At 38.9% G+C, this 13,294-nt stretch overlaps 1 protein-coding gene across 1 annotated transcript in view; it reads right to left on the minus strand.

The window, feature by feature from the left end:
• LOC104742638 (zinc finger protein WIP5-like) overlaps positions 1–1,935 on the minus strand; it is a 2,603-nt gene extending 668 nt beyond the window's left edge. The window contains exon 1 of the mRNA XM_010463653.1: positions 1,351–1,935. Within this exon, the coding sequence (XP_010461955.1) occupies positions 1,351–1,929 (579 nt within the window). The 5' untranslated portion in view covers positions 1,930–1,935. The remainder of the gene's footprint in view (positions 1–1,350) is intronic.

A 13,294-nucleotide genomic window follows, 5' to 3' on the forward strand; every position in this document is an offset into this window, starting at 1 on the left:
CCATTTCCAAAGGCCTTGACATGGTCCTTAAGCGACCTCTTGTGCTTAAAATCCGAGCCACAAGAGCAATACCAAAGCTTTCCACAGTTCTTCTCATGCGTTCTCCAATCTCCTTTCACTGCGAAGGCCTTGCCACACCTACGACAAGCAAATGGTCTAGACCCATGTTTGCGTTTGTAATGTGTTTGGAGGGTTCGAAAGTCCTTGAGAGGCTTGGCCCGCGGGTGGTCAATGTTGTTCTTGCAGCCTGGTGCACAGCAGAAACATGGTAGTCTTAGCATTCCAGTTGGCTGGGTTCCTCTTAAGGATTCTGGTCCCTTTCTGTACTGTGAGCCGTGTCCCCACATGTGCATCTATGATAAAACGTTTTTCATACAACAAATAAGTCAGTTAAACAATAAGTACGATTGATTAAGTCTTATATATATATATGTTTACGAGTCCTATCAGAAAAAATGTTTTTGAATATTAATCAAAATCATTTTTCATCAACATTTGAAATTTGTTAATGCAAACGTAAAGCCAAACTTATTTTCTGTTGGTTTGAGTTTGTATTTGCAAATACAATTTCCAAAAAATAATTCATTAACTAATAACATTAAATGCTATGTTATTATTGTAAAATGAACACGATAAATTTACATATACGTTACAAAAATAATCTAACCGTATAGTATAAGATACAAATGTGTTTTAACAAAAAATGGTTTATGATATACATATGAAATATTAAAGACTAGTGAAGTTGGACATGTAGACCTTAGCTAGTTTGCTTTTGGCATGAAATTTTTTTTTTAGCTGTATCTATCTTTGGACTAATATATATAAACAAAACCAAGTCTCTATTACGAAATATTCTGCTAGACATTTATCTTCTGCCTTGGCTCTTTAAGAATAATTTTTTTGGGGGTTTATGAGTTCACAAAAATCAAGAGAGACAATAAAGATGGAGGTGGACTGAGCATATATCAGGGTTATAAAGAGTCAGTCTGACAAAAAGACTGTTGGTTAAAGAAAATCTTCCGACTTAAACCCCTTTGATAGGTCGATCTTACATAGCCATCATCATTCAACACCCTGAAACTGATTTGACGTGTACCATCAAATTTTTAAAAGTTAATTATTTTCGAGTTACTAACCATCAAGGCAAGTAGTAGTAGTACTTGTTAATTACCATTATTAATGATACCCCTAAAGATCCATGAATCATTAATGAGTTTGTACTTAGAAGTTAGAACCACACAAATATACAGAAAATACCCATCAAACTAATAGGCTCAAATAACAATAAATCAAATTTTGAAATGAGTTTAGTCTTTAGAGTTGATTCTTGAATCAATGGTGTCATACCTGCATGTTGTTGTATCTGTTGAAAGTCTTGAAGCAAAGAGGACAAGAGAACTGTGTAGGACCAATCAAAATCTGAGAAGGAGTAGGGATCCAATAGTGATGACACCTCTGTAGATCTCCATGATCATCATCATCATGAAGGTGGGACTCAACTGTGATCTCTACTCCTTGGTCATGATCTTGTTCTTGCTCCTCGGTAGTTACATCAGGAGCAATATAGCTCCCAATGCTCTCACCAACACCGTAGTTTGGTAAACCTAGATGAAGATCCACAGTTACATGAGGATCATCAAGAAAGATTGAAGAGCTGATCTGATCGGTGTCCATGAAATAGCCTCGATCTTGTTGTTCTTGGTGCCTTATGGGGCTTAAGCTAAGAAGAGGAAGAGCTTCTCTTAGGGGAGGTGAGTTGGGGAAAGTGGAAGTGGTAGGAGTAGGATTAGTGTAACTAGGGTTTGTGGTATTTGGGTAATAGAAGCTTCCTTGAGAGTTGTAAATGTAAGAGAGAGAAGTGGAATAGTTGATGTTATTATGGTCACATCCATTGTTAAGGAGATTTGTACAAGCTGGATTAGACATGACTTTGAGGAGAAGACAAAGAAGAAGAAGAAAACGAAGGAGAAAACCAACCGTATCTATATCGTTGATGGGTTTATGCTAGAGAGAGAGAGAGAGATGAGATAGGGATGTGAGTGTGAGTGTGAGTGTGGTGTAGATATATATGGGTGTGTGAGTGTATATATAGATGAATGTATGCAACGTTCAAGATGTGACGAAGCGGTGGAAAATATTCATGATGATAAAAAAGGGTACGGAGAAGGGAGAAGGGAGAGGGAGAAAAGACCTACGAAGAAAGTTGAAGAAGCAATAAAGAAACCATCTTTGGGAATTGGGACTCGCGCAGTGGTTGATATGTATCTACGTACGTTGATAAAGTCAAATATAAGATACTTCAAACTTGTCCTAGCTCTGAGAATATTTTTTCTTTTTAAACTTTAATATCTAAAAATTTATTTGCGTAGGAGAATTGGAGGTGATTTAGTGATCAGAAAGTTTATTCTGTGCAGGATATTTCACAGAATTGAAGACATCAAAGTTTTTTTTTTTTTTTTTTGGTAATTATTGTACATTGAGTTTTATATGGATCATATATAAGCAATATCTATCAACGGACCAATATCACTAGCGACCGTTTCATTGGTGTCTATATAGAGTGAAGTGCTTTATGTTACAATTATTTAAGGAATGATTTTTTCGTTTGATTTATAAAATAAATAAGCATCTTTTAATTTGGTAATTTTTCTGATAAAAATAAAAAAATTATTTATTTTAATTATTTAATTTGTTTATCAATTCCTTCGTCCAATTAACAATCATAAAAGTCTACGTGCACGTTTACGAATCAACATGCGTTTCTCTAAATCCCATCTAAAGCATGGATATATAGTAATAATTTCTAAAATTAATTTAGTACGTGAAGCTAGGTAGCTATTAGTCACCCAATAAATCAGATATATAAAGGCTTGTTCTTTACCTCAAACATAGAACACCGATAGTTATGTGTGAGTATATATATATCTATTTATATATGGAGAGAGGTTAATATATTATTAGGTGTTGTGGGGATAATATATCGATGGCTTTGGGAAAGGAGATATTGTGATCTAAGACAGCACTTGCTTTGGTGGTCTCGTCTCCATGTCGGCTCCGCTTCAGAAACATGTTACTCGGGAATGATAATTCCATTTCCTTATTCATCTACACGTAAATGTGTATTTTCACTTCTTAACATTGATACCAAAAAAAAAAAAAAACAAAAAAAAATGCATCTCACTGTTTTTATATTATAATGATTTGAATATTTGTTTGATTTTTGTTTGTCCTCGCTAAATTTCATTGACGTCCCGATCCATGCATACGCTTTCTAACACAAAATTGCCTATGTAAAGTAATAAACAATATTACTTATATGATGTAACAATTTTTTGTATGTTTCATGTTATATATATGATGTAACATTGATACTACTTTTCAAGCTATTTGCTTGTTGTGTAATATCAAACATGTGAAGATGGGTCAAAGATCGTGGGTTTGAAGGAAAACATATGTTGGTCGCAATGTGTGTGAACTCGAAGATCTTAGGATATAAGTCCAAATTGTATTGACTTATAGTTTACTTTGATACTATTAACTATCAGAGAATATTAAAACATGAGATGTTCCCGAGATAGCACGAGTGTGAATGTTTTGTGGTTGCAATTTGCAATTGCATCAGTACGTTCTTTCAAACCGTCTCTTGTCTTCTGTTTCTTCGCTGTTCTCTCTTCTCCAAACATTTTTATCTATCTATGCACCACACATATATTATTACAACTTTAATTTTGATATTCTGTTGACCCTTGTTTTTGGTTTAATTTTTCTTGCACTAATGTTTAAAAACATATAACACACACAGTATGCATATGTATCTATATATAAGTACACATGTGTATAGGTGACTTATATGCATATGCGTGCATGAGCATAACATTTATAAGTATTGTTGTTGTTGTGCCATATTGGGCCGTGTATAACACTAGGTTTGTATTATGGGCTTTAGTCTCATACGTGTCTATGACGTTGTTGTAAAACCTTAAATGAAAACCTTAAAGCTAGGTGTATATATACTCTTGTTGCATGAATGAATAAGACAAGGTAGCTTTGATATCCATTTCTACATGGTATTAGAGTCAGAGATCTTAAATACCTAAAAGTTTTATTTCTTTACAATCGATAGATTCGATTTTTCTATTCTTTTGTTAAAAGTTATACTTTGTTTCGACGATGACCGAAGCAGATAACAAAGCCTTAGGGATAATGGTGCAACAGACGGTGGCGGTGTCAACATATGTGTTATCCAGCTTCGACAAATCAGGGATGTCAATTTTGTCTGTCACTTTGAATGGACTCAATTATAATGAGTGGTCTTAGGATATGTTGAATGCTCTTCAAGCAAAACGCAAGACATGATTCATCAATGGTACGATTGTGCAGCCACCAGTTGGTGATCCTGATTATGAGAACTGGAAATCAGTTAACTCGATGATTTTGGGCTGGATTCGTTCGTCAATTGAGTCAAATGTCAAGTTAACTTTAACCTTTGTCTCTAACGCACATCTGTTATGGGAAGACTTGAAGCAGCGTTTCTCGGTGGGAAATGAAGTTCGTGTTCATCAGCTTAATTTTCAACTTGCTTCGTGTTGACAAGATGGGCAAAGTGTTTTGGATTATTACAGAAACTTGTGTATCGTGTGGGATGAGCTATGTAATTATTGTGCTCTTCCGGGTTTTTCTTGTGGAATATGTTCATGTGGTGTGACAGACAAGTATGCTAAAGAGATTGAGAAGGGGAAGCTTCATTAGTTCTTGTTAGGTCTTGATGATGCGAGGTTTGGTGGGCTTTCTACGAATTTTGTTGGCACGAAACCTTTTCCTTCTCTCGGGTAAGCATAATCAAAAGTTATATAAGAAGAGACTTTCTTTGACTCGCGTTCGTGAGACAATTTGTGAGGCTGTTGGGTTTGTTGCTCGCCGGGATTCACATGAGACGATGTTACCATTAACTAACGAAGCTCCAACGGAAGTTGTTGGTTACTTGGGACAATCCGAGAATCAATGTGGTGGTCATAAGTTTGAAACTCCATCAATTATGAAGTCGGGAAACATAATGCTCTGTTCCCATTGTGGAAGAACCAGTCATGAGAAACGGGACCGTTGGCAAATTGTTGGGTTTCCCGACGGGTGGGGAGAACATAACCAAGGCAGAGGTGGTGGTCGTTGTCATAGAGGTAGAGGAGCTGAAGGAGCTGGACGTGGAAGAGGTCAAGTAACTGCAGCTCACGCAACAACCTCTAATGCCTTTGTTTTTCCTGAGTTCACTCCCGAACAATTGAAGACTGCAACAAATGATTCTGAATAATCAAGCAGGAGTGGTTCAGACCGGCTGTATGGTAAGAAAGATCTTGGTGATGTTATTCTTGAAACAAGAGCTTCACATCACATGACGGACAATCTATCTTTGCTTACATATGTAGAGAAGATTGCGCCTTGTTCTGTTGGTTTTGCAGACAGGAGTAAAATGTTTTCGTTGTGTGTGGGAGTGTTCCCATTGTCTAGCACAGTCTCTTTGATGAACGTTCTTTATGTGCTGAGCCTAAACTGCACATTAATTAGTGTTTCCAAAATATTAAAACAAACGAAGTGTGTTGCGTTATTTACTTATGCATTGTGTGTTTTAGAAGATTGTTTTTGGAGAACTTTGATTGGAAGCGGTGAAGAGCGTGATGGGGTTTACTACTTAAATGATGTTATTTCGGAAAAGGTACACAATGTGAATTCTAATCCTCTCACGAAAGCATTTTGGCATCGACATTTCGGACATCCTTCGTTTTCTGTGCTTTCGTCTTTACCTATGTTTTAAAGTTCACATAAAGTTGCTAGCTCTAGTCTTTGTGACATGTGTTTTAGAGCTAAGCAAACAAGAGAAGTTTTTTTTTTTATGATAGTTCAAATAAAGCAAGCGAGTGTTTTTCATTGATCCATTGTGATGTTTGGGACCGTATCGTGTCCTATCTTCTTGTGGTCCAGTTTATTTCCTTACTATTGTTGACCATTTTTCAAGAGCAGTTTGGACTTATCTCTTGCTAGAAAAATCAGAAGTTCGTGGTGTCTTGATGAATTTTTCGGTATACATAGAAAAATAATTTGGTAAGACGGTGAAACTAGTTCGAAGCGATAATGGGATAAAGTTTATGTGTCTCTCAGCTTATTTCAGACAACAAGGTATCTTACATCAAACTTTTTGTGTTGGTAATCCGCAACAAAATGGGAGAGTAGAGCGGAAGCACATGCATATACTTAATGTTGCAAGAGGTTTGTTGTTTTAAGCTAGTTTCCAATCAAATTTTGGGGAGAAGCCATTCACACAGCCGCTTATTTGATTAATCATACTCCTTCTGCGCTTCATCATGGTGTTTCTCCTTATGAGATTCTTCATACTTGCAAACCAGTGTATGATCAATTGCATATTTTTTGGTCAGCTTGCTATGTGCATCGTATGTCTCTTGATAAAAATAAGTTTGGTGAACGTAGTCGTGTTTGTATTTTTGTTGGATATGTTGTTGAAAAGAAGGGGTGGAAGGTTTATGACATTGGGAGGAATAATTTTTTCGTATCTCAAGATGTTGTTTGTCAAGAAGATATTTTTCCATATGCTGAAAAAATGTATGTTCCTTACCTGTTTCTTCGATTCATGTTGTCTCCAATGAAAATTGGCTTCTTCCACCAGTTGTAGAAGCTAGGGGGAGTTCTGCTCCTGCTGAAGTACAAGAGCATGTAGACAATGATTAAGTCTCGAAACCAGTGGTTCCTCTGTCATAATATGCAATGTCCAGCCAAGTGGTTCTGGCTCATCCTTTGTCTGATATGGTCGCATCTTCACCGACAGTTCCAGTTGTTGTTCCCGTTACTACACAACCTGTTGTTGCTCTGTTACGTCGTAGTTCATGAGAACATCATCCGCCAGTTTGGTTGAAGGATTATGTGGCTCATACTGTGATTTCTGTTCAATAAACCCATCATGCTCCATCCTATTTATCCTCAAAGTCTTTCGAATCGGTCCAAGGTACGTTTCTTTGTTCATTGACATATTTCATTTCGGGTCCAAAAGCGTTTCTTGTTGCAATTATGCATTCCGCTGAACCAAAAAGCTTTAAAGATGCTACTCGTTAAAAAGTGTGGAATGATGAAATGGGTACAAAGGTTGTTGCTCTTGAGGATAAAGACACATGAGATGTCATCACTTTACTACATGGTAAAGTTGCTATTGGAAGACAGTGGGTTTATAAAGCAAAGTATAATGCCGATGGTACGTTAGAAAGATACAAAGCTCTTCTTGTTGCTCTTGGAAATAACCAAGTTGAAGGGGAAGATTTTCATGAAATATTTGCTCCAGTTATTAAAATGACTACAATACGTACTATCCTTCATCTTGTCGCTGCTAAAGGATGGGAAGTGTATCAAATGGACGTTAATAATGCCTTTTTCATGGGGATCCGGAAGAAGAAGTGTAAGAGAAGTTACCTCCTGGTTTTCGTCATGCTAATCCCGACAGAGTTTATCGTTTCAAGAAGTCTTTGTATGGTCTTAAACAATCTCCCTGGTGTTGGTTTAAGAAGTTGTCATATGCGTTGCTTCATTCTGGTTTTGTTCGATCGTATGAAGACTACTCGCTCTTCTCTTATACTCTTGCAGACATAGAGCTTCGTTTGTTGGTTTATGTCGATGATCTGCTCATTTGTGGGTAATCCTTTGTATATGTTCAGAAGTTCAAGGATTACGCGTCTCGTTGTTTTGCCATGAAGGACTTAGGCAAGCTGAAATATTTTCTTGGGATAGAAGTAAGTCGTGGAAGTGAGGGTATTTTTCTGTCTCAGCAAAAATATGTTGCGGATATAGTTGTTGATTATAGTGACTTTATTTCTTACGCTAGAAGCTACATCTTTGGAACAAAATCATCATCTCGCCACAAATGATGGTCCTCTTCTCGATAACCCAAAGCGATATCGTTGTTTGGTGGGGAGACTGTTTTATCTCTCACACACACGACCCGAGTTGAGTTACTCAGTTCATGTTTTGGCTACACACACAACAACCAACACTCAGGCGTACCACAAGCGCTACACGATTCTAACAACACAACAAGCAAACACACAAAGCTCACAACACAATCACACAAAGAGATAGTTAGAGGCCATACTTACCTTCCCGGTGACCCACAGTCATGAAGGTTTACGGGTTAACTACCTAAGGGGAAGGATACACATGCTCCTTTCCTGCTCGCCTCTTCACAGGTTGCTCAACTTCGGGATAGGTCGATGGGGATCCCTTACTTCTCGTACTGCTACTATAGCTTTGATCATCGGGCATGCTGCCTTATAATGGCCTCTCTCGCCACACTGATGACATTTGATGTGAGGTGGCATCGATGGGTGATTATGTCCCGCTTTCATGCACTCTCGGAAATAGTGGCCAACTTCTCCACATGAGTAACATACCACTTCTCCCCTCCTTGGGGTTATGCTTTGTACTTCTAGACTGGATCGACTCCTTTTTCGATTCACGCTATCACTCAGCATCTTCTTTCCTTCATACTTGTCTTGATTTTTGTTCCTCGCTTCCTTCTCCTTTGATAAATCCAACTCCACATTCACGGCTCTCTCAGCCAACTTGTCCACACGTTTGTACGTCACAACCACAAGCATACTACGAATATTTGGTCGTAGAACATGTAAGAAATGGCGAACCATACTTGCTTCATCTTCTCGTCCTCGGAACGCATACTTTCGAAGTCGAGTGAATTCAGACTCGAATTCACGAACGGTCTTCTCACCTTGCTTTAGAGTCATGAACTCTATCTCCAATATATCTCTCGCCTCTGGTGGAAAATACCTTGCTGAAATCTCTTCGAAAATCTTCCCATGTTGGGTTCCTATAACCATACTTGCTCTTCACACTAGTCCACAAATCACTCGCATCATTCTTAAGATAGTACTTGGCTACATCCTACTTGTAATTTTCTTGGCAACGGGTTGCTCTAAAGTTCGTCTCAACCGTACTTGGCCCTCCTTTGAAATACTCGGTTCTCAAATCCCTCATAATCGTCACAATCTCGAGAAAACTCGGGAACTCTGATGCACTAGGGCGCGAAGCTTGTTGCTGTCGCATAAGTGACAATATCTCTTGGAATACAGATAACACATGATCTCTTGCTACACTTTTTGGAATCCTTGGTCTTTCAGGTACACTCCTCTGCCTCTGTGGCACACTCCTTGGTACATACGGCTCATGGTTCCCTGATCGTGTCTCTGGCAATCTTTAGTGGGAACTTGACGGCTGTCGCACGGGATTATCATATCGCAGATAACATGGGTCTTCTCCATCGGCATGATTAAACATCCTTTCTCTCCTGTACATTGGCCTTACTCGGACTCAGTATAAAGATTCTTCCGAATCACTTCGTTCGTAACTCGACCTCTTCGTTGTTCGGTCATCAGTCTCTCTTGATCTTGTCTCTTTAACGAAATCATATGAATCACCTCCAAACGGTTCTTGCCGTTCTCACTCAACATCATATGGATATGGCTCACCCTCTAACAGTTCTTGTCGTTCTCCCTCAACATCATATGAGTCTCTCCACTCTTCTTCAGCAGCATATGACTCACCCTCTAACGGTTCTTGCCATTCCTCAGCACCATTGTATTGTTCACCCTCTGATGAGTCTCGCCACTCATCTATATTAGCTTGTGAATCACCCCACGACAGTCCCTCCTCACTCTCACGATCGAACATCTGCACGTGCAACCTAGGGTAAGTCCTAAACCCATCTACCTAAAATGCACAAGGACGTACTAGTTTCCTAAAATTGCCTTTGCGACTCATTTACTCGATAAAACATTTGAAAATGTGTGTCCCGTGAGCATCATAAACATGCTCTAATACCACCGTTGTAACGCCCCCGAACCGTCCTATGACCACGCAGGCCAACGGACAACCACAGAACGCTACGATGGGAACTGCGCCAAGGTGGTCTGGTCGAGGGACGGAAGCTGCAGCTTGAATAAAAGAAAAACTTCAATGCAAGAAAAGAAAAGTTGTTAAACAAGTTTTACTAGGGCCCAAATATGCCGCCTTCCATCCCTTTCCCTTTTTATCTCTGCATTACAACCACAAAGGCATGCAATCAGAATAAAACCCCAACTACATCGTCATTTATATAGGTTCGGCCGAGGTAGCGATCCAAGACCGAGTTCTTCGCAACAACATGCAAGACTATGACAAGCTGCATGTTGAAACGGCTTCACAAGGAAGGTCAGACACATCTCTATTCTTAGTGCGCTTATGGCTGTTCGGACCTCCTCGTCACGAACGCCACACACTAAGACCATCTAATAATTAAATTTTAAGTTTATGGTCTTAGAGAACACATAAAATTCGAACAACAACAAATAACCTCACATGCAATAGATCAAGTAAACGGATCAACATCCACGTTTACGATCTACCATGGAATTCACCTCACATGTAATAGATCAAACAAACGGATCTCCATCAACTTTTGTGATCTACCATGGAACTCACCTCAAGCATTTACTTTAGTTTATGGATCTAAAAATCACATAACCAACAAGGTAAAATGCAAGACCTCACATGTAATAGATAAAAAAACGGATCGACATCAACGTTTATGATCTACCATGGAATTCACCAACCAAAATGCAAAACTTCAAGAAAACTAACAAGAAATCAAGAAAAATGCAATTATATGCACATGCAATTCGACTCTAGTTCGGGTCTCCCAACACCGAACTAGATCGAAGATATGCTCCCTGAACTCACCCAAAACACACACCAAAACCTCACTCAAAACTTAGAAAAATATCGATATTAAACACACACCTCTCTCTAGCTCCAAACACACTAAAACACTTAAGTCTTGCTCAAAGACTTGAGGATTTAGCCACTATAGCGCAAATTCTAAGGAAAAAGCGCTTAAACATTCACCCAAACACACATGCAACAACACTCACGCCTCTTAGGCACACATGCAACAACACCCACAAAATCCTATCATGTGCCATATCACATGCATCAAAACTCACCTTGGTCTAGCTGAAGGAAGAACAACTCTAACTCCTACAACTACTCAGCGGAAACTCCCTCACAATGAACCTACGGTGGCAGCACTTCGGAACTCTTTTTCCTTGAGCTAACTCGCTCTCTCTCTCTCTCTTAAGCTCTCTAGCTTTCTCTTTCTCTCTAACTTAGCAAGCAAAACAAAAATCTCTCTCAACACACTCTAAGGCTTCCTATTTATAGTAGAAATGGTGTAATTTTTGGCTTGGACAAGTGGCGCTGCTGGAGGACAAGTGTTAAGGACGTTTTGCATGAAGAAACAAGTGTCTTGACACACTCCAAGGAGAATTCACGGGCAGACAAGTTTCAGATTCGAATATTCCTCCCCACTTCTCCAAATTGTGATTAAAAAATCACTTAGTGGGTTTTCCACTAATAATAAAATATTCCCACTAATCCATCACTGAAATAAAAATTTTATAGTGCTTTCTCCTTCCCACTAACTCCATAAATCCCAATAAAATATTTCTCAACGAAATAATTTCCCACTAACGCACGCTGGATGCTTGGTCAAAGTTCAATCAACGCGGTCAACGGTACGGGTCAACATATGGTCAACGGCCGGATGGTCGGACGGCCATTGGTACCACGCCCGTTTCTTTCTCGTCCAGGTACGCTAGCCTCTCAGTACGGTTCAGTACATTAGCGCCTAGGTACCATTTGTCGATGGTTCAACATTTTCTCGCAAGTGTCTCGACAATTCTCCTTTATTTCGTGTTTGCTATCGTTCCAACTCTTTTTGTTCGACGAATTTTTGACTTGGAATTTCTACCCTTAGCATGGGTCACTATACCGGCGTTCTCTGTCTCAACCTTGTTATCCCTTTGGCCCATGTGTGCTCGCCATTCCTATCACGGAACCCTGGTAGATAGTTTACTTTGGTTAAATATTGGTACATCCCTGCACTGGAATCTACTCAGACCTGCTTATGATTGCTTTATATCAAGCTCAAATTTGTTAGTACCGATGTCCTCTGCTTGGTATAGACGAGGTTTCCTCGATAGCAGAACATTGGTTTCTTCTAATTTGTTTGAGAACTTCTTTTGTCGAGATCAGTGTGTATCCAAGTTTGATCTGAATTCCACTCTCTCCCACTCTAATCAAAGTGTGGTTTGCTTATTGGTATCACTAGTCTGAAGTTTGCTTTTGATCCTTAAGTCACCATTGTTGCTAGAATGGCACAAGAGTCCTTTGAAAACCATGTTTGTCGGATCTCCTAGGGATGATTTCATTGATGGAGACAGCTTGATGAAGCTCAGCATTATGATCCCATCTCTATAGAGTGGGGGTTACCGATGCTTCATCAGCCTCCTATCTACACCTCACCTGATCGCAAAGCTCTCCAAACCGCAAAACATCTACTTTTTGAAGTCTCTTCGTATAAATTTGAAGAATATTGGCATTATGACCCCACTCCAAGGAGTAGTAGTTACCGCAACCTCTTTAAGCACTTTCCACTCAACCTTGGACCCACAACTATCTTTGTAGTGACCGGTCTACTGTGCTCTATCAACCTTGTTCGACCCTTTGGCAAAGCATTACTTAGAATAGACCTCCTCATTCTGGTGAGACCTCCAGCTTTGACCTTTTCATCGCCGCCCAGTCTTCGACTCAAGACAGTGGCCACCTACTTTTCCATTGACCTGCTCAAGGAGTTTACATCGATTTGCCTTGATCTCATAGGTTCCCGTTTGCTTCCTAGCATGTGGTTCATAACTCTTAAGTTCCTACTATCGATTATCCCTATCTACCTTTGTCTGTTTGTTGCTTTATGCTTTGGAAAAGACCCTTTTATGATGTGTTTTAAAAACAACGTTTGCTTTAAAAACAACCTTTGCTTTATATGATACTTTTATTTTAACGAAATGATAACATCTGTTTGATCAATAGAAAAAAAAAACTGGGATCCAAGATTCAAGCTGATATGATCCGAAATTAGAATACCATAATGCTATACGGATCACCTTTTAAACCGTTTATTTTTTCAAAACCATACAAATGCAAACATGCTTGAAAAGAATTAATATAAAAATATGTTATTTTATTACTTAAAACCTTAATGTAAAATATTTAACCAGCAAATGAACTCATATTTTACTGCAACATTTTTCCATATATTTTACCACCGGATTACATCGATGACTTGATTCACTTTTACGACATAGCTAGTACATATGACGCAAAACAAAAACCCTTCTTACGTAAACATTAG

This window comes from Camelina sativa, chromosome 14 (genome assembly GCF_000633955.1).
Source record: "Camelina sativa cultivar DH55 chromosome 14, Cs, whole genome shotgun sequence".
Taxonomy (NCBI): Eukaryota; Viridiplantae; Streptophyta; class Magnoliopsida; order Brassicales; family Brassicaceae; genus Camelina; species Camelina sativa.